Raw genomic sequence first — 24,756 nt, forward strand, 5'->3', positions numbered from 1 at the left:
ACACGTCATTCACAAACATCAAAATGTTTTGGGATTATTGATTTCAAATTCTTTTTATGTAGTGGATTTAGACATGAGAAATGTTTACATGTTACTTTTCTTTAAACTCAGACCAAAGGATAGGGAGATGACATGCAGGTATCTGGTTTAATTATCAGGTTGTACCGAATGGATCAAAGAGACAGCCCTCTAGTGGTGGAGACACTAATAGAAGTTGCTGAATAAAAACCGAAAGAATTGCGGATGCTGTAAATCAGAAACAAAAACGGAAGTTGCTGGAAAAGCTCAGCAGGTCTGGCAGCACCTGTGAAAAGAAATCAAAGTTAATGTTTTGGGTCCAGTGACATTTAAATTACTGACTATCTTTTTAAAAAAAATGGTAGCTACAGAGCTTGTATTTAAGGGAATTGAATGTTTCCCTCCAAAACAGTATTATCTTTGGAATAAGAAACCTGATAGACTTTGCCTGAAGCAAATAAACCACCAAAATCATTGCAGTAAACTAGTTCAAAAGGAGGGAATATAAATATATATGTCAGGCACAGAAGACCATTTAAGTTTACGAAAAGAAAGGGCAGGATTGTTAAAGACATTGGAAAGGAAATGAATAATATATTCTTTAATGATATTATTTTGTAGTTTTAGTTTGGAAAGTTTAAAAATTGGAGATGTAAAATCTCCAAGTTTGTCCATTAGCCACAAATACAATCATATAATTAATGATATTACCAAATGAGTGACGACACAAGTTCCACAGGAAGAAATGTAGGATTAACCTTACCTGCCAGCCTTTTAAAAAATTCTCTCTTTAATGAAGAAATATTCCATTCCAAAATACAGACACACAGTTAAATACTTAAACAATCTTAAAACATGGCAAGTCCCCAGCTTGTTCCAACACATTGTACATATGTATACAATACTTAACAATACAAAACATAGATCAGTAGTTTTATTACATCAACAGTGTATTACATTGAACTTTTAGTGCTTCCAAAGTTGCTGACCTTCTTTTGGAGTTTTGGACACATTAAGTATATTAGTTGTAGTTAATTTATACATGATGTAGTCATACATTTTTGGTGAAAATTAAATGTTCATTATTTTGGACAGAGTAAGAAAATGATGGTTATTCACTGCCATTTTGCTGAATTTATCCATTTAAAATTCAGCACAAAAACTTTATATACAGTATGTGTCTACATTAATTACCATATGCAGCTGGGAAAAGTCAGTCAAAATAAATAAAAGGTATAAGAACTATGAAACAAAACTAGACGATTTATTACTTCATGCACTAACAGAGTACAGATTGGTTCACAGTGAAGGCCACAGTCTGTGCAGGTTAACTTTGAAACATGCCAAGCCTCTCTCAACTCTTAACTGTATCCAGAATCTTCCAGAATTCACATCTTTCTTTTATCTCTATCGAACATCCATTCCCTTTCGGTAAAGTACATGTCAATTAGTAATTAACATATTCCCTGCTGCTTTTTAATCTGACAATATCAATTAAATCACACCATTTCTCCTGTTATTTTACTGTCAAGATATCTACACTCTTTTAGGGTAGATAATTGTTTGTGGAGCTTTTTTGCAATTCTTCGATTATCAATAATACAACTGTTGTGTAACTTTACATATTATTGTGTGTTCCTGTTATGTCATTATCAACTTTTGTTTAACAATACTGTAAATAAAAAGTTATGATTGGCTTACATATGACATCATTTACAGAAAATATCTGTGAAAGAATTATTTGTAAATTCAGGAGTAATTACTACAGATAAAATGAATTCAGCTTTATGTAGAATAGTTTCTGTGAGAACTCATATATGGAGTTGAAGCAGCTGTTTTTATACTGATGACTTTAAGTTAAATCATACTTGGAGAATAGTATCTTCAACTATCTATCTGATTCAATTGCGAATTAATCAAGTAGATGCCACAAACCCTCCAAAACATTGAATTCTCACCCATTGCTGTCTTTCAACATATGCAATTCTGTTCCATAGGTTATTTGATAAACTATTCTTTCCTCACAAAGTACACACTACACAGATAGGCAACTAAGGTAGTACACATTTGAAACATAAAATGTCCAATGCACATCAAGTAATGTGTATACATATTTATATAAGTATGCCCAAGTTGAAGGCCTTAAAATTATATAAGCAAAATAATCCAGAAAAAGTTTACTTTTTTAAAGTTAGCAATGTTCATGCATTTTTAAAATATTGCTTAAACCATTATATTACTCACACAAAAGGAATTAAATAAATCAAGTTCCTTTTTTTAAACTGTATTTGTTTTTGGCACCTATGGTTCAAAGTACAAGAACAGAATTAGCTATGAGCGTCCTTGACACAATTCACAGTCCTCTTATTTTACAGATCTGTGCATTTAAAACAAATGCTGAAAATTACTAGTTTATAGATTGTTACAGTTTTGAATAAATACTCATATCATGCCCTATTATATGATTTTTAAGTGCATTTCACCAAAATAGGTTTATCACAGTTGAAAAATATGTAACTTTTGTCAAAGAACTGCACAGTTCATCTAGAAACCAAACATAATGTGTATCATTATTAGGAGCATATACAGAAAATATTGATTATGTGTGAAGAAGTATTTCTAATATTAATACTGCCATATTTGAAATAACATCAAACATGTTCAGTTTGGTGATAACTGCTGTTGAGTTCTCCTGAATTCTGTTTTGAGGCATATAAAGAAGATGCTGATAAACCCAGCTTTTAGTAAAAGAAATGTCTGTTAACACATTGAACTAGAAACTTTTAAAATAATTGTGCTAGAGTCCTCACACTACTTATAAAATTATTTTTTTGTCATAAGACGCTTCATATGTTCATTCCATTCTTCAGTGAAGCCAGAAGTTAGACCATCTTCATCATCTGTCCGAATGCAGCTTTCATCATCATCAGTTCTCACATAACTCTCATCATCAGTTTGACTGTAATGAGCCTGATAATTGGACAAAATGGCTAAATTATATGTAGGGCAAAAATCAGTGTCAAAAAACAAACAAATTTTAAAATTGTGAAAAGCCTCTAAAATTAACATTTTTAAAATTTGCAAAAATGTTAATTTAGACAAAAGTACTAAACAGCAACAATAATTATTTGGGGCAAAGAAGTCACATGCTACTTTAAAAAGTTAGTAACCATACAGTAAAATCAAGGCATTTGCAGACTTCAGTATGAACAATTATTTGTTTAATGATACCAAAGAGAAATCTTACTAATGATTTAAGTTTTACATACAGGAGAAACTATGGTCACTCCTTCCTGAAGCTAGAAAATGTATTTTATACTTTGAGAACTAGTTGATTTTTGGATGTCATTGAACTAGCAATTTTTAATTTAAGAAAGTAGACAATGCGTCCATTCCTCTTTAACTGACCTTATCACACATCTTTCTACTTTTGTTATTAAGCCTGCCGACAGGAGTGGTGCTGTTGTTGTCTGGCATACCAACCTCTACATTGTGGAAGTTGAATACTAGCTCTTGGACAACTCGCCCTGTCTCCCCTGGACCTTGACTCCACCATTAAACTATTGTGTCGTCATCAGTCACTAATGCCATTTCATCTGGTGATCTCACCTCCACTGCCTCCAACTCACAATCCCCCAATCTCGCAAAGCCCATCTCTACCTCCTTCTCAAAGTCCACAAGCAGGACTGTTTGGGCAAACCCACTGTTTTTGCCTGCTCTTGCCCCATCTTTTCCGACCTTGACTCAACCTTCTTTCCACCCTTGTCCAGTCTCTTTCCACTTATATCCTTGATTCTTCTGATACTTTACACCAGCTTCAGAATTTCCAGTTTGTGGCCCTCCTCTTTACCATCGATGTGTAATCTCTTTGTACATCCACCCCCATCAGGATGGTCTTAGAGCTTCACTTCATCCTGGAAAAAAAGGCCTGAAGGGTCCCCATCCTCTACCACCTTACTCTGCCTGGCCAAGCTCATCCTCACTTTGAACAACTTCTCCTTTAACTCCTATCACTTCCTTCAGATCAAAGGTGTGGCCATGGATGCCCACATGGGCCCGAGTTATGCCTGTCTCTTTGTGGGGTTCTACATGGGCCATCAATAACATCATTTACTTACTAGAGAGGGAACTGCTTCTTTCCCTAGTCTGGAATTGGAAAAAATTATCAATTTCATTTCCACTTTTCATCTTGCTCTTATCTTCACTATCTGACTGCTTCCTCCCCTTCCTCGGATAGGCTAGCCACCAATATCCACTGCAAACCCAGTGACTCCAACAGTTACCAGCACTATTCATCCTCATACTCTGCTTCCTCTTAAGAGTTGAGTGTGTGGTGCTGGAAAAGCACAACAGGTCAGACAGCATCCGAGGCACAGGAGAACTGTTGTTTCGGGCCTGACCCCTTCATCAGACATGAGGCTTGTGACCCAAAGGTGTAGAGAGATAAATGGGAGGGGGAGTGGAGCTGTGGGGATGATAGCTGAGAGAGCGATAGGTAGATGAAGGTGGAAGTGATGATGGTAGATCAGAGAGGAGGGTAGACCAGATAGGTGGGAAGGAAGATGGATAGGTAGGACAGGTCAAGAGGGCAGTAGCGTGTTGGAAAGTTGGATTTGGGATAAGCTGGGGAGAGGGGAAATGAGGAACTGGTAAAATCCACATTAATCCTTTGTGGTTGGAGGGTCCCAAGGTGGAAGATGAATGTTTGGCCAAGCAACCCCAGCACCCCGTGGCCGAACACTTTAACTCCCCCTCCCAATCCGCTGAAGATATGCAAGTCTTGGGCCTCCTCCATCGTCAAACCCACCACCCAACACCTGGAGGAAGAATGCCTCATCTTCCGCCTTGGGACCCTCCAACCAGATGGGATAAATGTGGATTTCACCAGTTTCCTCATTTCCCCTCCCCCCACCTTATCCCAGATCCACCCTCTTGAACAGTCCTACCTGTCCATCTTCCTTCCACCTATCTGCTCTATATGACATATCACCATCATCCCTACCATCATTTACCTATTGCGCTCTCAGCTACCTTCCACCCCAGTCCCACCCCCTCCCATTTATCTCTCTACCCCTTTGACTCATAAACCTCATTCCTGATGAATGGCTCATGCCGGAATGTCAACTCTCCTGCTCCTCAGATGCTGTGCTTTTCCAGCACTACACTCTCCTCTGAAGACTCCACTCCATTCTCTGCCTCAGTCTCATCAGTTTCAATGGTACTGACTTCTACAAGGGGCCTCCAAAGGATCCACCTTCCACTTCAACTGAGGATTCTCCAGCAATGTGATTGACAGGGCTTTCAGCTGTGTCCAATCCACCTCCTGCACTTTGGCCCTCACCCCTTCTCTTTCCTCCCACAACACCAATATGTCCCCCGTTTCTCACTTACCACCGCATCTACATCCAAAGGATCATTAGCTGCCATTTCTGTCACCTCCAGCAGATGGCATTACCAGACACATACTTCCCTACCCTCCCTTGTCAGCCTTCTGCAGGGACCGTTCCATCAGGAATACCATGGTCCATTCCTCCTGGCATCATCCCATGTAATTACAAAGGGTGCAACACCTGCCCATTTCCTTCCTACCTTGTTACTATCTAAGGCCCCAGACATACCTTCCAAGAGAAGCAATGTACTTCGTTCAATCTAGTCTAATGTATTTGCTGCTCACAATGCAGCCTCCTCTACATTGGAAGGCAAAATGCAGATGGGTGACCACTTGCAGAATACCTACGATCTGTCCACAAAAATGACCAAGCTTTGGGTTGTCCATCACTTCAATGCACCACCATGTTCCTTCGCCAACTTCTCTGTTTCAGGTTTACTGCAATGCTCCAGCGAAGCTCAGCTCATTTTCCATGTGGCAACCCTGCAGTCTTTTGGACGCATTATCATGTTCAATTTTTTCAGGGCCTGAGCAACTTCTCCAAGTCCTTAGTCGAACTCCACACACCAGGCCATATTATCAAATAGGCTGCTACCACACCCAACCTATTATCAGCTACTTATGATCCCCATTATCACTTATTGATTCCTCTAGGTTGACCATTACTCATGCCTTTGTCTGCCCAACTGCTGTCCTCTCTCTGTCTGCGCTCCATCTCCAACTATCATTTACTCCTCCCTCTTCCTCCACTCCATCTTCACCATTTATACCAACCTGCTCCTGGTTACAATAAATTCAGAAGAAGTGTCACTGGACCTGAGACATTAATTCTGCTTTCTCTCCACAGATGCTGCCAGACCTACTGAGATTGTCCAGAAATCTTTGTTTTCTATCTTTCTACTCCTTTGTTTACAATAGGGTTGTCTAGTTTTACTTGAAATATATCTATGAGAAAGTGAGGACTGCAGATGCTGGAAAGTCAGAGTCAAAAAGCACAGCAGTCAGGCAGCATCCAAGAAGCATCAAATTCCTGATGAACATGACGTCAACTCTCCTGCTCCACAGATGCTGCCTGACCTGCTGCGCTTCTCCAGTGCCACAATTTGCGACTTTAAATATATCTAAGCCTGCCATCTCAATAATTTCTCATGGTAGCATGATCCATATTCTAATCAGTCTGCGAAAACACATCCCTTCTGAATTTCCAATTAAATTTATTAGTGATCATCTTTGTTTTGCATCTAGTTATACTGTGTTCCACAAGTGGAAACAGCTACATCCAGGAACTACATACTGTGGTTGCAACAGCAAATCAGAGGCTAGGAATTTTGTGGTGAGTGACACAACCCAGTTCCTGTCCACCATCTGCAAAGACAAGTCAAGAGTGTGATGGAGCATGCACTTAAGGAGCTTGACACCATCTAGAATAAAGCAGCCTGTTTGATTACTACTCTATCCCCCCACCACCTTCACACTGACATACTGTAGCAGCCATATAGACCGTTGACAAAATGTATTGTTACAACTCACCAAGGCTCCATATGCAGCATCTTCCAAGCCAGCAAAATATACCACCTAGAAGGGTGAAGGAATACCACCACTTGCCTCCAAGGCACACAACCAAACTTGAAAGTATATTGCTGCCCCTTCATTGTCACTGGGTCAATATCCTGCAATTACCTTCCTAATAGCAAAGTGGGTACTTCTACAACTTGAAGACTGAAGAGGTTCAAAAAGGCAGCTCATCACCACCAAGGTAATTAAGGATGGCAACAAACTTTGGCCTAACCTGTGATGTCCACATTCCCTTGAACAAAGTACAACAAAGACCATCCTTCAATGTAACTTTCTATACTGCCTTCAGTTATGGATCATTAGCTGTTTCTTCCTGAAGATGTTTGCATCAGCACTGACCAAAATTAATCAGATCAAAATTAAGCATATCTTCTATCTCTTTTACTAGATGTCATTGTGGTCTCAAGTAGTTAGTTGTCAGTGATTTATAATTTTCATAGTGAATTGCTTACCTATAAATATTTATGGACTCATGATTCCAAGAGCAAAAATTTTACAGTGTGTTAGAATAATAACATTTGCTTGTGATAGACTTTTGGATCTAAATTCAACAGGTTTGCTATCTTGTGTGATACATGCTCCTAGCCCTTTCTGAAATGCATTGACTTCCAAGATTTTCATCTTCCTGTGTTATAATACAATAAGGTACATGGTTTTGCTCATAATGTTTATCTGAGCAATTTGAACAAAATTTGATGGTCCTTCTCCATTCATGTGGTTTTTTTTCCCTTGAGAGTTCTTTTGACAATAATATTTTGTTGGAAAAGTCTCATTTCCATGGTGCTGGAAAGAGATCTGAGACATCTCTGCGGATCTTCTTTGTCTTGGGGAGTTGTATTTCTTTGATTTTGGTGGATCAGGAAAGATCCCATAACCTGAATACTGACAGCCAAAAACAAAATGAGTTGGCCTACATTCACCTGGCATTATTCCATTTGAAGACATTTTAAAAAATTTAATCATAGAATATGGGTTTTGCTGAAAAGATATTTATTGCCAAGCCCTAATTCCCTGGTAAAAGTATTTTTTAAAACTTTATTTGGTGGACACAAATGGATCAACCTGTTGGTTCTTCCCAATGGGCTGCTGCCATTAGTGAGCATAAATTTCAGTTGTGGCTTTGTTTGGTTTTGTCCATCACGGCCATATTATCAACCACCCAGGATTATTTTCCTGTAATTCTGACCATATGCAGAGAGCAAAGATCATGACTAACAGACCAAAAGGTAGTTTCTGGCAACGTTAGCTTCCAAATTGTGTTCTGAAAGTAGCTCTAGCCCGGGAAAGCTCATGTGAATCTGTGTTTACCATCCAGCTTGAAGATGAATTTAGTTTTGGTCTGTTCAGATTTCAATTTTTGTTGTGGTGGAAATTTGCATGGGCATCTTATTACAGAAAGAAGGTTGCTTGGTTGGGTTCTTTCTCATACATGTAATAGAACTGCACCAGTATATGAGATAATGTATGTAATTGGTAATGCTATTATGCTCAATATCATTCAGCTCAGTCTGAAGCTTCTCTTGTATGCTGCATTTTTCGAGAAGGTCAATTCATGGAATTACATCTAGTTTGAAGTTTAATACACATCATCTTTGAAGTTCGCTGTGTTTTGAATCTGTCTTCCCTACAATTGTTCCGAGTCCTAATTTGACTCAATGCAAGCATTCACAGAATCACAGAAATTTACAGTGGCCATTTAGTCCATCACTTTTGCACCAACTCTCTGGAAAAGCATGATATTTGAATGCTATCTTCCTGTTTTTTCCCTTGTAACTCTGCACACAATATGATTATTTAAATAGAAATAATGTCCTCTTGAATGCATAAATGAACCTACTTCTGTCACACTACCAGGGACTGTGTTCCAGACCTGAACCACTCGATACATACAAAAGTTTCTTCTCACTATTCTTGATCTCTTATTTGTAACTGATATCTTGGTAATCGCACAAATGGTCACAATGTTAAGATCTATATGCACCAATAATCCTGTTATTGCTGGTCCATTTTTCCTGTCCACCGGGTAAAGTGCTTATGGTTTCTCTGCAGAATTTCCATAGATGCATTTTATTATCAATACACCAGTGCAAGGGATGATGTTCCATTATAAGCAGTTAAATTTGCAGTTGTAGAACTTTTGGTGACCTAGATATATATTCTTCAGGATTTTGACTGGTATGATGTTTGTGATAGATCCTGCGTTGACTGTTGTTTGACAATTTTCTTTGGCACATGATGGTAATAATGGAAAGGGCTTCTGAATGATTTGGTCCATATAACGTACCACATTCTCAATGTGGAAAACTTGTTCATCTTATAGTTTAAGGTTCTTTCACCGTGAATCTTCATGCTGTTTAGTGCTGTCGCTAACCTCATTTATGCAGGTGCGTCATACATTATCTGTTGTTGTTACCAGAACGCTGCACATGCTTTTTGTTTGGTTGCATCCTATTGTAGCCTCTGGTTGCGTCTCTATAATCTGTTTTTTTTTATAGATCAGCCCAATGTCCTGTGCACCACATCTCTTGCAAAATCACAACAAAATGTAGGACAGCTTTATGTGGATGCAACAGACCACACTTACCATACAGTTTGCTAGCTTTCTTCATCATGGCCACTGCACCAACATCAGCAACTGTACCTAATGCTCATTGTCATCTGACTACAATGGCTTCCCATTTTTTGTAATCATTTAGAAATCTGAGATTTCCTTGGCTGTTCACAGCAAGAAAGACATTTACTGTTCCCAACTAGCCCTCATTTGCAAAACTGTCAACAGTGTCCAACATTTGATGTGATTCTGTGGTTGGACATTGCTAACACAAAATCTCAATAAACAAGAATTGAATTCCAAACAGACAGGAACTAAATTCTTCTCCAAGCTGGATGATAAACACAGATTCACATGGGCTTTCTTTCAGAACACAATTTGGAAGGCGATGTTTCCAGAAACTACCCAAGGTCTGTCAGTCAAAATCTTATTGCTAAATAATTCTACATGTGTGAAGAATTACACCAGGTTTGGATTGTCAGTTGGGCTAGCAATGTAGTTCACTTGCATGTACTGGAAGCTAGATGCAGAAATACACAGAGCTATGTTCTTTGCAGACAGAACATGTGAGGAAACTGGACCTATTTCAACTCAACAGAACAAGTGACAGATATTTTGATTCATTTCACAAAAAAAGTCTTGGCCAATGCTTAGTTTACGACATAAACACATCTTGTTATTTAACTTTCAATCACTGTTAATGGGTACATTGTCCATGGCAATGAATCTAACAATCAAATTCAATTTGCTAACCAATCAGCATTCTCCCTTTCTACAGCATAAATGTCTTCTCCCCTTTGGTATTTCTCGTGAACTATCCAGGAGTACAAGATGAAAAACTTTAGAAAGAAATTTTTTTTCAGCAATACCTAAGTTCTATTCGACCAAAGGACTATTACTTTACAAAGTGGTACCTTGTTGAATGTCTTTAAAAAAATGAAAATACATCACCCTTGCCTAGACTTTCCATTATTACTTCAAAAAAGTCAATAAAGATGGTCAGACATGACATTCCTTTTTGAAATCTATTGACTATTCTTGACCATATTTTTGATTTGTAGATTTATTTTTCATTTTATCTAATCATTTCATTGTCTTTCCACATTAACTAGCCTAATAATCCCTGGACTTGTTTTAACTTTTTAAACATAGAAATCACATTAACAGACTACGAGTCATCTGAAATGATTTTTTTCCCAATAAATGTTTCTCTTCCTCAACCTCTTTCAATACACCTGATAGCAATCCATCCAATCATCTCCAAGTTTGATTGGTTCACTAGTTATCTCTCATGTTCTGATCTTAAATAACTTATCTTTTCTGATCACTTCATCCAATGCCACATTTATCTCAGATGACATAATATTAATACCAAATTCCAGTAACAAAACAAAAACCTGTTGCGTTACATTTTTGAAGTGGTAGTAATAATTTGATTTAGGTGAGGTGGGAAATTGAGGAAGTTACAATGGAAACATTTTTCATATACCAACTGCATTAAGTGCATTTGGGCATTATCTGGTAAAATATTAAAGCAAAACTTTGAGAAGGAAAATTCCCATACACAATTTCTTGAAGAAAATTTGGGGTGATAGAATCTTTTTCCAATTTTTCCTCAGTTTAGTACTCAAAATCTATGTTAAAAATGTGTAGTAATTGAAAGCACAATCCACATTTTACATTCTTTTGAAGAGATTTTCTCAATGAACAATTGGCAATAAATTAGTTGGGTGAGAAGCTGCTCCTGCAAGGAGGGTCTGAGAAGCAATAAAGATTAAAATAGATAAATACTTGAGATGAGATAGTCTATTCTGTGCAAGACACTCATATTATAGTTTTATTATAATTTGATGCCACCTTAGAAGTACTGTACAGAGTCATAGTGTCATACATCACGGAAACATCCCAGACTAAACTCTTCCCATCTGCCTGCTCCTGGCCCATATTCCTCCAAACCTTTCCTATCCATGTGGATAGGGTAGAAGGTTGTCAAGGGATGCAGCAGGTCAGTTGCAGATATGGGTGGACAATTGGCAGATGGAGTCTAATCCGGCTGCAAGGTGCTGCACTTTGGGAGATCACATGTTATTGAAAAGTTTTCAGTTGATTGCAGGACTCTGAGCAGCATTGACGTACAGAAGGATCTTGGAGTTCACGTCCATAGCTCCCTGAAAGTGGCCCTGCAAACTGATAGGGTGTTAAAGAAGGCTTATGGCACACTTGCCTTTATTGGTCAGGGAACTGAGTACAAAAGTCAGGATGTTATGCTGCAGCTTTATAAGACTTTGGTTCGACCACACTTAGAGTATTGCATTTAATTCTGGTCGCCACATTACAGGAAGGATGTGGAGGCTTTGAAGAGGATGTAGAAGATGTTTACTAGGATGCTACCTGAATAGGAGGGTATGAACTATAAGAGAGGCAAGAAAAGCTCGGGTTGTTGTCTCTGGAGTGGTGGAGGCTGAAGGGAGACTTGAAAAATGTCGACAAAATTATGAGGTGCATAGATAAGGTTGATGGTCAGAATCTTTTTCCCCAGAGTTGAAATATCTAATTACAGGGGCCACACATTTAAGGTGACGGGATTGGTGGGGGCTGGGGGGTGGGATGTTCAAATGAATATCGACTAGGGGCAGGCAGATGGGATTAGTTTCATTTGGCATCATGTTCGGCACAACATCGTTGGCCAAAGGGCCCGTTCTTGTTCTGTTCTGTTCGATGTTCTACTTATCTCAGTGTCTTTTAAATATTGTAACGGTGTCCACTTCAACCACTTCCTCAAAGTTCATTCCACATGCGAACCACTCTCTGTTTAAAAAATTTGTCCCTCATGTCTTTTTTTAAATCTTTCTCCTCCTACCTTAAAAATATACCCTCAAAGCTTGAAATCTCTGAGGTAAAAGACACCTACCGTTAACCTATCTGTATCCTCATGATTTTATAAACCTCTATGAGATCACATCTTAATCTCCTATTCCAGTAAAAAAAATTCCCAACCTTTCTTTATAACTCAAACCTTCCATTCCCGGCATTATCCTGGTAAATTTCTTCAGAAACTTCTCCAGTTTAATAATATCCTTCCATGATAGGGCAACCAGAACTGGACATAGTACTCCAGAAGAGGTCTCACCAATGAGCTGTACATCTGCAACATGACTTCCCAACTCCTATACTCAATCGACTGAGCAATGAAGGCAAGCATGCTAAATGCCTTTTTAACCACTCTGTCTATTTGTGACACAAACTTCAAAGAATCATGTACCTGAAAATCTGCATTAGAAAGTAACAGTGTAAGCCAATGCAACAATGATAGATAAAAATTACTTACACAGGATACAGAAGAGTCTGTTCACCCCTGCAAACTGACCTGTAAATAGCAGATAAAGTAAGAAGAAAGAGAGAGAGCCCAAAGAGTAAGTAATGTGATCATTCAAAATAATAATGGTGTTTTTAAAGGTGAGCTGTGTGAATAAAATCTGAAACTTCAAATTAAGAAATGTGGTGAAAAGGAAGAGAATGTGTTGTGCAGTTTCAAACAGTAAACTCAATACATTGCAAAAATGGTAAAGCAGGATTCAAGTTAAAAGGAAATGTAAAATATCAAGCACGATTGTTGTTACTATGCCTCTTCTCCTCCAGGGATATTATTTGAAAGCAAAAGGAAGTTGAATTTCTTTGAGTTTAGCATACTATTAGAATTCAATCTATTTTAACAATAAAGGTAAAGCTTTGATTGAGATAATGCAGGATCTGCATTTGAGAAGTGCTTGCTTCCACTGGTCTTACCCCTTCAGATCTGCAATCAGAGGACGTCAATAGCCATACCTAAACCTCCACAGAAATCAGCACCCTAATACTAAACACTAGACTCATGAGCATGAATACATTTAATTAGAGCTCTAAGTATCTGTAAACAAGACTGCTTTAACATTCACTTTTTCCTCTGTTACAGTAACAGCACATATCAGAGAATCAATGGGAGTAACTTTCCAGCAATAAAATGTTTGGAGAAGATATTGGATTTGCTGGCTGGAATAAACTGGAATTGAATTAAAAAAATAAAAATTCTAAAGGAGAATATTTGTATGATCAATTCCATCAGCTTATTATCCTGGCAATGAAAGTCAAAATGATCCACAATGACCTGGACATAGATAAAACAAAACAGTGAACCTTTACTGGCAAGAACTCAGTTGAAGCCTCTAGTTGGAATGCTGCACAGAAGATGAAAAGGGGTCCTCCCTTTTTGTATGAGAATTGGGGTTTTAATGGTAGAAGATGGAATTTCACTTTCACATTGGATAATTGTGCAATGTTATTAGGCGCCATATGAATATTGTAGCACAGTACTGGTCACTGTCAGCACTATTGCTACCAAAGATTATTTTAGGCACATTGAAACACTATTATAGAAGAAACACTAGTATCAGCAATTTCTGGTTTCAGGCAAAACCTATTTTGTCAGATTGACTCCAAATTTGGAAAGGTCTCCCATACAAATTAAGGTTCAATGCCCCTAACAGAAAGGCATTACACTTACCATGCATTTAACATCCCAGACATCAACATTGTAGAGACAATAATAAACTACAAAATGCCAAGTCTTTCAGGTTTAGGTAAACATATGCCTTAAAGTTAATCATATTTTCTGCTACTGTGCTACTTCAACAAAAATATATTGCAAATCCCACTGCACTTCCAGCAACATAATGTTTGTCACTGCAAACGAATGTCTGAGGAAATTCAGGACCATTGTTTTATTACTAAAGGCTATATTTTTTTCTCACTGGCAAGATTCCCAAATAAGATTCTTTGCAATTCTTGATATTCTGAATTTATAAATTGGCAACTTCACTCTGAGTGACTGGAATATATACACAATTCAACAGATGCGCATATTTGTTGCAGACGGTTTTGACTTCCTTTACTAAAAAATTTTTACTATTTGTGAATATATTTTGATTAATTAGTTCCAAATTGTAAATGGAGTTTTGCAGATAATGAACTGCAACAGATTCCTCCAGCTAAGACCAATGAATAATGAAGCAAAGAATCAACAGAACCTTCAACACCCTAAAATGCAAAAGAACCAGAGAAACATTTCATTGAAAATGCATACTTGTGGTCAAAGCTCTGAACTCCCTTAAAGAAGGTGACATCTACAGACCAGGTCACATGCAACTAATCTACAGATGCACTCTGGATAGAATCTTTCTCACAGAAGTTAAGATTAGATTACATTTAGATTAGATTAGATTAGATTATATTAGATTACATTACATTACAGTGTGGAAACAGGCCCTTCGGCCCAACAAGTCCACACTGACCCGCCGATGCGCAAGTTTAATAACCACATCTTAATCATCTTAACCACATCTTAATTTGTCAATTATCTCAAGGGGTTGGAATATAAAAGCACTGTTGTGCTACTGAGACTTTATAACGCTCTGGTTAGGCCCCATTTGGAGTACTGTGTTCAGTTTTGGGCCCCACACTTCAGGAAGGACATACTGGCACTGGAGGGTGTCCAGCGGAGATTCACACGGATGATCCCTGGAATGGTAGGTCTAACATACGAGAAACTGCTGAGGATCCTGGGATTGTATTCATTGAAGTTTAGAAGATTAAGGGGAGATCTAATAGAAACTTACAAGATAATACATGGCTTGGAAAGGGTGGACGCTAGGCAATTGTTTCCGTTAGGCGAGGAGACTAGGATCCGTGGACACAGCCTTAGAATTAGAGGGGTAAATTCAGAACAGAAATGCAGAGACATTTCTTCAGCCAGAGAGTGGTGGGCCTGTGGAATTCATTGCCACAGAGTGCAGTGGAGGCTGGGACGCTAAATGTCTTCAAGGCAGAAATTGATAAATTCGTGATGTCACAAGGAATTAAGGGCTACGGGGAGAATGCGGGTAAGTGGAGTTGAAATGCCCATGATTGAATGGCGGAGTGGACTCGATGGGCCGAATGGCCTTACTTCCGCTCCTATGTCTTATGGTCTTATTATTCTAATTAAGCAAAGTCATGAATATCAGTTTATTTTCTTGCAAAGTGGTTGCGACAAAATGTTGCATCTAGTAGATTTAGTACATCTATACATACTGTCCTGTCTCACCTGATAGTTCTCATCTTGCAATTTCTGCTTCAGATATTCTTCCAGCTTCAACTCCCGTTCAAGTTGATGGACAGATTCATTTTCATAACTTTCAACATCAGTTCTAATGTATGATTCACCATCTTCTGCAACACTTAAAAGAAATAGAATTTTAAAAGCAGCAGCTTTGCTTCATTTCTTTTCGCTCTATTTACATTTGTATTCACAAATTTGATACAGAATTTTGGAAGGAAATCCAGAATCTTTTCAGTCAAATACATGCTCTTACAATCACGGCTTAGCAAATGATAGTTAACCCTTCGTAGCTGTAGTGCTCCCATTTTTCTGAGCAAAGAAATCTGAGGGCCAGATTGAGCGATGTAAGATTATGAGGGGCATGGTCAACGTGGATAGGAAGCAGCAATTCCATTTTGTTGAAGGGTCAATAATAAGGACTTTTAAAGTGAAAGGCCTAGAGGGGATTTGTGGAAAAGATTTTTCATGCAGAGGATGGTGAGAATCAGGAATGCACCATCTGGGAGGGCAGTAGAGGCAAGAAACCTCACAACCTTTAAAAAGTATATGGACGAGCACTTGAAATGTTATAACAATCAAAGCTATGGGCTAATTGCTGAAAAGTGGGACTAGTGTAAATTTAGAACTTTTTTTTTTATCAGTGCAGACTTGATAGGCCAAAGGGCATCTTCTATACTGTATGATTCTATTATGAAATTGTTGTGCAGAGGTATTATCCCTTGTCAGCAGGTGCGTGGTAAGGGGAGAGTGGGTGGAAGTGAAGGGTATATCTGCAGTGAAGAGAGAACTATAGCTAAAATAATTTTCAGAACAAGGAATAAAGTAGAACTTTGTTACAAATGTCTATGTGCCTAACAATTCAAATCTGTATTCAATTCATAATGATAAAGATAATAATTACTCATACTTACATATCACTTTGAATTGTTCCTGTTGCAGCAGCACTGTGCACATAGCTGGGGTTTCTTGCATTAATTTGAGCTAGAAAGGCCTTCTCAGAAGTTGGTGAAAGCACTATGTCATCTAAATGAGCACGACCAAAATCTGAGTCCACATTGCTTTCTGTCTCACTCCCAGCCTCTGCTGAAGTTAAAGCAGAACTATCATGAGCAATGACACAGATACTTTTGCTCTTCTATGTATAATGTGCAATATATATAGATATGAAGATTATGAGATGGTCTTCACTTTTATTACACTCAACTACTAAGGCCCAACATTATATTGTAAATGGGATAATGAGGGTTGTCAATTTTTGAATAGGGTTATCATTTGTTATATTTTCAACATAATGTAAGGTGAAGGACTTGAGACCTAGTAATGACTTTTAGGGAAAGTGAATTGGTGCAATAAAGCATCCTAAAAATCTGCATCTTTGCTGTGCATGAAGTGATTTACTTCTCAAATACCAATATTTACATATAAAAATTCTATTAACTAGCATCAAAGATTTCTTTAATCTCTCGGAATCACAAAAAGATCTTCAATCAAAAGTATTGCATGAAAACTCTATCCTGATTTTCATGCATTTCTGAAATATTAGTGCATTTGCTATTGTTTTCCACAATTGCCTATTTTGCCATTTTGCTGTGGAATAGCCATTTCAGAACCAAAGTTCAGAGCCAAACAGTAGATTTTCCAATGGAAATGTGTCTTGTGCCTTTGCTTTTTAAGAACAATGAGAGGAGGAATAGAGAGGTGCTCAATTGATCAGAAAGTTGGCTAGTGCAGACCACGTGCAGTTGTTGAAAGATCAATGCTGGTGTAGTCATTGAGATTTAGAAGATTGGTAGGTTTTGGGATTGTCTTTAATATAAGTTAAAATGAAGAGGTGTCATATGAATTGCTCTGAAGTCTGCTTGACAGGAGACCTGGGTCATTTCATTGTTAGAGATTCTAGTGTATCCAGATTGTTTTACTGGGAATAAGGTGCAAGGTGTTTACATTTGGAGACAAAGGAAGAATTCTATGTGCTAACAACAGATAGACTGTGACTCACCAAAGTTCCAGAAACATGTTGAGGGTTGCAAAAACATGTGCTTGAAACTGTCCCAAGATAAAACTTGATTTCAGTTGAGAGTCTCAGTTGAAATAATTAATCAGCAATTTTGTGTGAATCACATTGCTGTGGAGATGGACTTTTTGAGGGAAAGGATCCAACATATTCCCTGCAATTCACATACAAGGTTATTCTGCTAGCTACAGGCAGCAAGGCCCTGTGGTTTACCAAGTAAAAATACATATAGGGGCATAGGATCAGGTTGAAAATTTCAAATTCATAAGCAGTTAAGAAAAGGTTGGAAGATGTTCCCATATTGTGGTTGAAGAGTATATATCAGAGAAAAACACTTCATGTGAAATTCTGTTCTGATCTTAAAAGTTACTAGACTGAGAAATGGAAAGAATCGAAGTAAGCTCTTTGGTGCTAAGAATCACTTTGAACTGGTTCTATAAGAATTGAGTGCAAAGTTCATTTGTGCCAGAAGGAAAAGTGGAATTTTTTTTTGTAATTTAAATTACAAGTTGCCTGCAAGGTTAGACTTAAATCACTTAAGCTTTTAGAATTTAGTTAAGTGCAAGTCTATATAGAAGAAACAATGACACAAGATTTCATATTTCATAACACTGGGTATGAGAATGAAAGTTGACTGTGGGTTGCACATGGGATGGAACTCTTGCATGGCAACTTTGGTGAGGGCCATTTAATTGGGTGGGTAAATGATGAATCGAGACTCCGTTACTGATTAAGTCCGTGGTCAGGAGGCCCATGAACAGACTTCCTGACTGCTGCAAATTCAGGCCCTTAAGAGGTCAAACACACTGGTATGCTTGTTTGCCATCTCTAAAGGTGTCACTATTTCAAATACGCTCACTGGTTGATCAAGACCTGGCCTTGGAAAGGGGAGTCTGCTGAGAGCCACATGCTGCCCTTATTGCTGACTTTCCTACACCCCTCCGGCATAAACTGTATTTCGCAACTGACCTATGGCCTGCATCCTGAGCCTCAGGTGTTGTTGTTTCAGCCACTGTCTCACCATGGCAATACCATTAAAAAGAGTTTTTGATCAGTCAGGAACTCTCAGTAGGTAGGCTTTCTGACGCAGGATCCTGATTCCAGGGAAAAGATTTGCTGCTGGCTTGACAACTGCCTGACTGGCATGAACTACTTTGTGAAGGAATCATCACTAGTTATTTTCCCAGTTCCTCTTTGGGGTCATTATTTCAAGACAGTCCACTTACTATCCTAATTCAAATAATACTCAAGTTTGCCCACTCAGGGTGTCTAAATTTTAAAGTTAAGTCAGAATGCAATTCAAACCAGACACAGCACTGTTATATTCTGAGTTATAAACTCATTTGTGTTCTTTAATTTTGGTAAATATAAGAAAAGAGATATTTTTAGAATTTGGATTTCTTTGTCATTCCTTAATTCACTTTTATTTTTCTTCACTCCACAATACTCCCATTGAATTGCAATAACATGGAGCAAATGTGTACCAAACGAAGTCCCTTACATAAATGCTTTTTTGAACAATCATTCAAATACAAGAATCTAGGTGACCACTGCTTGGATATGACTGATCACTCCTGATTGGTTTCCCAGTACATGAGGTGATTGAGCAGTTGCTCAATGTTTCAGGCCATTGTGACAATCAAGCACTCTATCGCAATTTTGAAGGGTCAATTTTATCTGTTTGTGAGAAGCTGATGATATGGAACAATAATTCTTAAATGTGGCATAAGTCACAGGCCAGAAACATGTTGACTGCAGGCCCTCAATTGAACACAACAAGTTAACTGCCAGACTATTTCAGAAGAAATGGATAGAAGAGGCCGATGCTTCCTTGTATGACATTGTAAAACTCATGTCACTCTGTAGTTTTTTTTCAAGTTACCTTATTGAACCTGGCTGCAGCAGTAACCTCACCTCAATTGTAGGTCATTCTTCTGCAAGAAAGATGAAACATAAATCTTCGGAAGAATTAATGGATAGTGATCCTAAATGATTTATCCTCCAGAATCTGGGACATTGAGGACAATTATAGCTTCCATTTAAGATTTATTGACTCCACAAAAGTTGAGATTGAATCTAGTGCCTTCTTGGTCTGTATGGTCCAGAGCATATTGGCAATACCATGGACAAGACCCATACGAACACAGGAACATCAAGAGGCCATTTATCCCTTCCAGCTTGTTCTGTCAATCAATTAGATCATGGCTAATCTGTGACCTTAATCATTATCTTTGCTTCATATTGTTTAATACCTTAGTACATAAAAAGATTAAAGGAAAAACAAATGCAACACTAAATGTTCTTTCTAAATACTCTCACTGCATGAAAATCTTACACAAAATGTCCTGAATATACCCTCTGGAGCAGAAAACAGGTGTTGAGATTTTCTGTTATCTAGAAATACATCCTGGAAAGCTACTTGAAGGGGTTTTCACATGACAGCTACCTTCATTTTCATGCAACAGGTTTTCTATTCAATTAGGTGATGTACTGAAGGCTGGATGACCAATATAAAGGCTTTTCAGCTTGAGAACAGCTGCTGTTTGCATTAGAAGATAAATACACGAGAAGGTGGTTCAACATGCAGGCACTCTCACCAACTGCTGAATACAACCAGGTTTAGCAGCCAGGCCACCATTCATAGAGTGGTCTTTTATTCCACACATTCAAATCATCAAACTTTCCTTTTCGCCCTTAATAAAGCTTTAATGGTCTCAACTGGCTGTCCATCTTGCAGTGATAAGTAACCCTGCTGACCACTAATCTGCCTTGGAGCCAGAAGGCTTGGGAAACAATCATGATGGTGGCGCCAGTATTCTTGGGCCTGCACACCTTCCCCCACTTATGGTATTGGCAGTATACTGAAAATACCTCTAACAGTATTTCACTAACTCAAAGACTGAATATTAACAGGCAAGGTATGCACAAGTTCAAGGATGAACTGAATATGTTTATTTATAGCACAGTTTTGAGAACATGGAAAAGTCATCTCTCGCATTATTTTTAGATTGCTCAAAACAGTGTTTCTGTAAATGATGTTGCTTGGTACACATTTGCTCCATGTTAATACAATTCAAATGGAGTATGTTAGAGTGAAGTAAAATAAATAAGGAGTGACAAATAGATCCAAATTTTAAAATATATTTTTATGCAATAAAAAACACTCTGCATAATCACTTCCCTGAAAGAAGAAATTGCTCCATATTTCTATCTTAAATGTGCAACCACTCCTTACTCTGAGATTATGCTGTCTGGTGCTAGACTCTCCCACAAGGAGAAACAACTTCTCCACACTTACCCTGTCAAATCTCCGAAAAATCTTGTAAGTTTTAGTAAGGTCGTCTTTCATTCTTCTAAACTCCAACAAGTACAGGCCCAACCAACTCAATCTCTCCTTTCTGACAGTCCGACATACTTGGTATCAGTCAAGTGAACATTGTCTGGACTGCCTCCAATGCCAATATATCTTTCCTTTGATAAGGGGTCCAAAACTGTTCACAATCTTACAGCTATGTCTGACAAGTGCCTTGTATAGTTTTAGCAAAATCTCCCTGCTTTTATATCCTTCGCTATTATCCGCTGAACCTGGATGCTAGCTTTTAGTGATTCATGGACGAGGACTGTCAAATCCCTTTGTTCTATAGTTTTCTGCAGTCTTTCTCCATTTACATAATATTTAGCTCCTCTACTCTTCCGGCCAAAGTGCAAAACCTCACATTTTCCTACATAATATTCCACCTACTAAGCTTTTTACCCACTTCTAAGTTTTGGGATAGTGAATCTTTAAGATTCTCTATCCACATGGTTGCATCACTGAGCATGTTCAGAACAGAAATTAAAAGATTTTTGAATCTAATGACATCAAAGGATATCACAGAAATTAGTACTGAACTGAAGCAGATGATCAGGTAGGATTTAATTAAATGGTAAATCAGACTTGAGGAACTGAACATTTTCATTGAAGCAAGAATTCTCCCTAGCTTCCTGTCCCTAATCTTTATGGATTAAGGATCATGACTACCAGTATGAGATCAGCTGAGACAGCACAGACCATGAATCAAACTAGGGGACCTGATTATTTCTGTTCTGACAGAGGGACACTGACCTGAAACATTACTTCTGTTCCTCATAACCTAAGCTTTCAATTTTTATTTCAAATTTACAGCATCAACAGTACTTATACATTTGTATTGTTTATTATATTGGATGGTTCAGCTACTTATTATTAATTGCTTGGGAGATTAGATTAGGTTAGATTCCCTGCAGTGTGGAAACAGGCCCTTCACACTGACCCTCCGAAAAGTTACCCACCCAGACCATTTCCCTCTGACTACTGTACTTAACACTATGGGCAATTTAGCGTGGCCAATTCACCTGACCTGCACATCTTTGGACTGTGGGAGGAAACCGGAGCACCTGGAGGAAACCCACACAGACACGGGGAGAATGTGAAAACTCCAGACAGACAGTTGCCTGAGGCTGGAATCAAATCTGGGTGCCTGGTGCTGTGAGGCAGCAGTGCTAACCACAGAGCCACCGTGCCGCCCAATTAGCTAAAGATCATTAGCTAAAGTCCAGTAAGTTGCTCCCTTTCTTTCGTCCCTTTAAGATATTCTTGGGCTCTGGTTCCAAGGGCTTCGTTTACTTTAAGAGATTGCTATTTATGTCTAAGCCTTGTCAGAAAGTGACATCATAGACAGTGTAAAATGGAATCTTTTACACTGGGACCACTTCCAAAATTGGTACAACACTTCCAATCAGGTAAGCTTCACCTAAATCGACCTTGGAGGGATCTGGGAGAGAAAATAGAATATGAAGGTTGAAAACTTAATAGAAATTAAATAAAATTATAAAATTAACAGGGAGGGAACCTAGAGGTGAAAAGTTAGGAGAGAAGACACTTAATCATGAAAATTGTCTTTTGTATCAAAATTACCATGACCAATGATGAAAGGAACAAGCAGTATAAATTTAGTACAGGATTGGAGCTAAGTATATCCAAATAAAGGACATTTTAGAAATGGTAGAGAAAGTCAGAAAAAGGAGAGATTGGGGTGTAATGAAATATTGTATTAATGTAAACCTATCGGCAGAAGGAAGAGATCCAAGTGAATGCAATTATTAGAGGGAATCACAATGTGCAAGACAATCTCCACACAGTGATAATTTTACATATGTACATGCTAATTCCCAAAAGAAGAACACTGTTAACAAATTATTTTATGTATAGGTACTCCCCCTAGAGGCTGGTGACCGGTGGTGTCCCACAGGATCTGTTCTCGGGCCTCTGCTGTTTGTAGTTTTTATAAATGACAGATGAAGAAGTGGAAGGGTGGGTTAGTAAGTTTGCCGATGACACAAAGGTCAATGGTGTTGTGGATAGCGTCGAGGGCTGTTGCAGGCTACAACAAGACATTGACAGGATGCAGAACTGGGCTGAGAAGTGACAGATGGAATTCAACCTGGTTAAATGCGACGTGATTCATTTTGGAAGATCGAATTTGAATGCTGAATACAGGTTTAAAGACAGGGCTCTTGGCAGTGTGGAGGAACAGCAGAATCTTGGGGCCACGTACATAGATCCCTTAAAGTTGCCACCCAAGTTGGCAGGAGAAAGTGAGGACATCAGATGCTGGACATCAGAGTAGAAGAGTGTGGTGCTGGAAAAACACAGCCAGTCAGTAGCATCTGAACAGCAGAAGAGTCGACGTTTCAAACATAAAGTCTTCATCAGGAATGAGGGAGTGGCTCAAGGGCACTGTGAGATAAATGGGAGGGAGGGGGACTGCGGGGAAGGTAGCTGGGAATGCGATAGGTAGATGAAGATGGGGATGAAGGTGGGAGAGGAGGGTGGAGTGGATAGATTGGAAGGAAGATGGAATTCAAGAGCGTGGTGCCTAGTTGGAAGGTCGGATCTGGGATTAGGTGAGGGCAGGGGAAATGAGGAAACTGGTGAAATCCACATTGATTTTGTGTGGTTGGAGGGTCCCAAGGCAGAAGATGAGGCATTCTTCCTCCAGGCGTCGGGTGCCTAGAGTTGGGCGATGGAGGAAGCCCAGGACCTGCATGTCCTTGACGGTGTGGGAGGGGGAGTTAAAGTGTTCACCACAGGGTTGTTTAGTGAGTGTGTCCCAGAGGTATTCTCTGAAATATTCTGCAAGTTGGCATCCTGTCTCCCCAGTGTACAGGAGACCACATCAAGAGCAATGGACACAGTACATGGTGTGTGTGGAAGAACAGGTAAATCTCTGTCAGATGTGGAAGGATCCTTTGGGGCCTTGGATGGAAGTGAGGGGGGAGGTGTGGGCTTTCTACTTCTTGTGGTGGCAGGCAAGGTGCCAGGAGTGGAAGGTGGGTTGGTGGGGGGCGTGGACCTAACAAGGGAGTCGCAGAGAGAATGGTCTCTCTGGAATGCAGATAGGCGTAGGGAGGGAAAATATCCTTGGTGGTGGAGTCTGTTTGTAGGTGACAGAAATAGCAGAGGATGATGCGATGTATCCAGAGGTTGGTGGGGTGGAAAGAGACTAGGGCAGAAATGGCTGTCACAAAGAGTCATAGTTTTAAGGTGATTGGAGGAATGTATAGGAGAGATGTCAAAGGTAGGTTCTTTACGCAGAGTGTGGGTGCGAGAAATGCACTCCCAGCAGTGGTAATAGAGTCGGAGACATTAAGGATATTTAAGCAACTGCTGGACAAGCACATGGATGGCAGAAAATTGAGAGGTGTGTATGTTAGGTTGATCTTAGAATAAGATAAAAGCTCGGCACAACACTGTGGGCTGAAGGGCCTATACTGTTCTATGTTCTACTAGGTGAAAAGCAGTAACACATACAGGAACCAATTTATTCAATGCATTCCAATTTTCCACAGCAATATTTTGTCAATTTTACAAAAAACCTGGCAATACCTGAATTAGTTATAATTAACAAACTGGAGACTAACCACTAAGACAGTACATTCACCATAATGACAATCTTGCTAACAAAGATACAATCAGGCCAGCAAGCAAAGCTGCAAGACTGCCTTTTGGATTTAAATAAGAATAACATTGAATAAATAAAGGAATTGTTGGAAAT

At 38.8% G+C, this 24,756-nt stretch overlaps 1 protein-coding gene across 18 annotated transcripts in view; it reads right to left on the reverse strand.

Moving 5' to 3' along the window:
- Window positions 1–787: 787 nt before the first annotated feature.
- Window positions 788–24,756, reverse strand: part of dtna (dystrobrevin, alpha) — a 198,598-nt gene continuing 174,629 nt past the window's right edge. For 9 of the 18 annotated variants that reach the window (XM_087986442.1, XM_087986441.1, XM_087986438.1 and 6 more), the window contains 3 exons: window positions 16,578–16,749; window positions 15,652–15,784; window positions 788–2,988 (listed from right to left, as the gene is read on the reverse strand). In XM_087986442.1, coding sequence (XP_087842568.1) covers window positions 2,842–2,988; window positions 15,652–15,784; window positions 16,578–16,749 — 452 coding nt within the window. In that variant the 3' untranslated portion in view covers window positions 788–2,841. Of the gene's footprint in view, window positions 2,989–12,861; window positions 12,901–15,651; window positions 15,785–16,577; window positions 16,750–24,756 lie in introns of all 18 variants that reach the window. The other 9 variants (XM_087986446.1, XM_087986445.1, XM_087986443.1 and 6 more) reach the window with 3 other exon arrangements.

This window comes from Chiloscyllium plagiosum, unplaced genomic scaffold (assembly GCF_037043375.1).
Source record: "Chiloscyllium plagiosum isolate Xiang-an unplaced genomic scaffold, Cpla_swu_hap1 HiC_scaffold_4, whole genome shotgun sequence".
In the NCBI taxonomy this organism is placed as follows: domain Eukaryota; kingdom Metazoa; phylum Chordata; class Chondrichthyes; order Orectolobiformes; family Hemiscylliidae; genus Chiloscyllium; species Chiloscyllium plagiosum.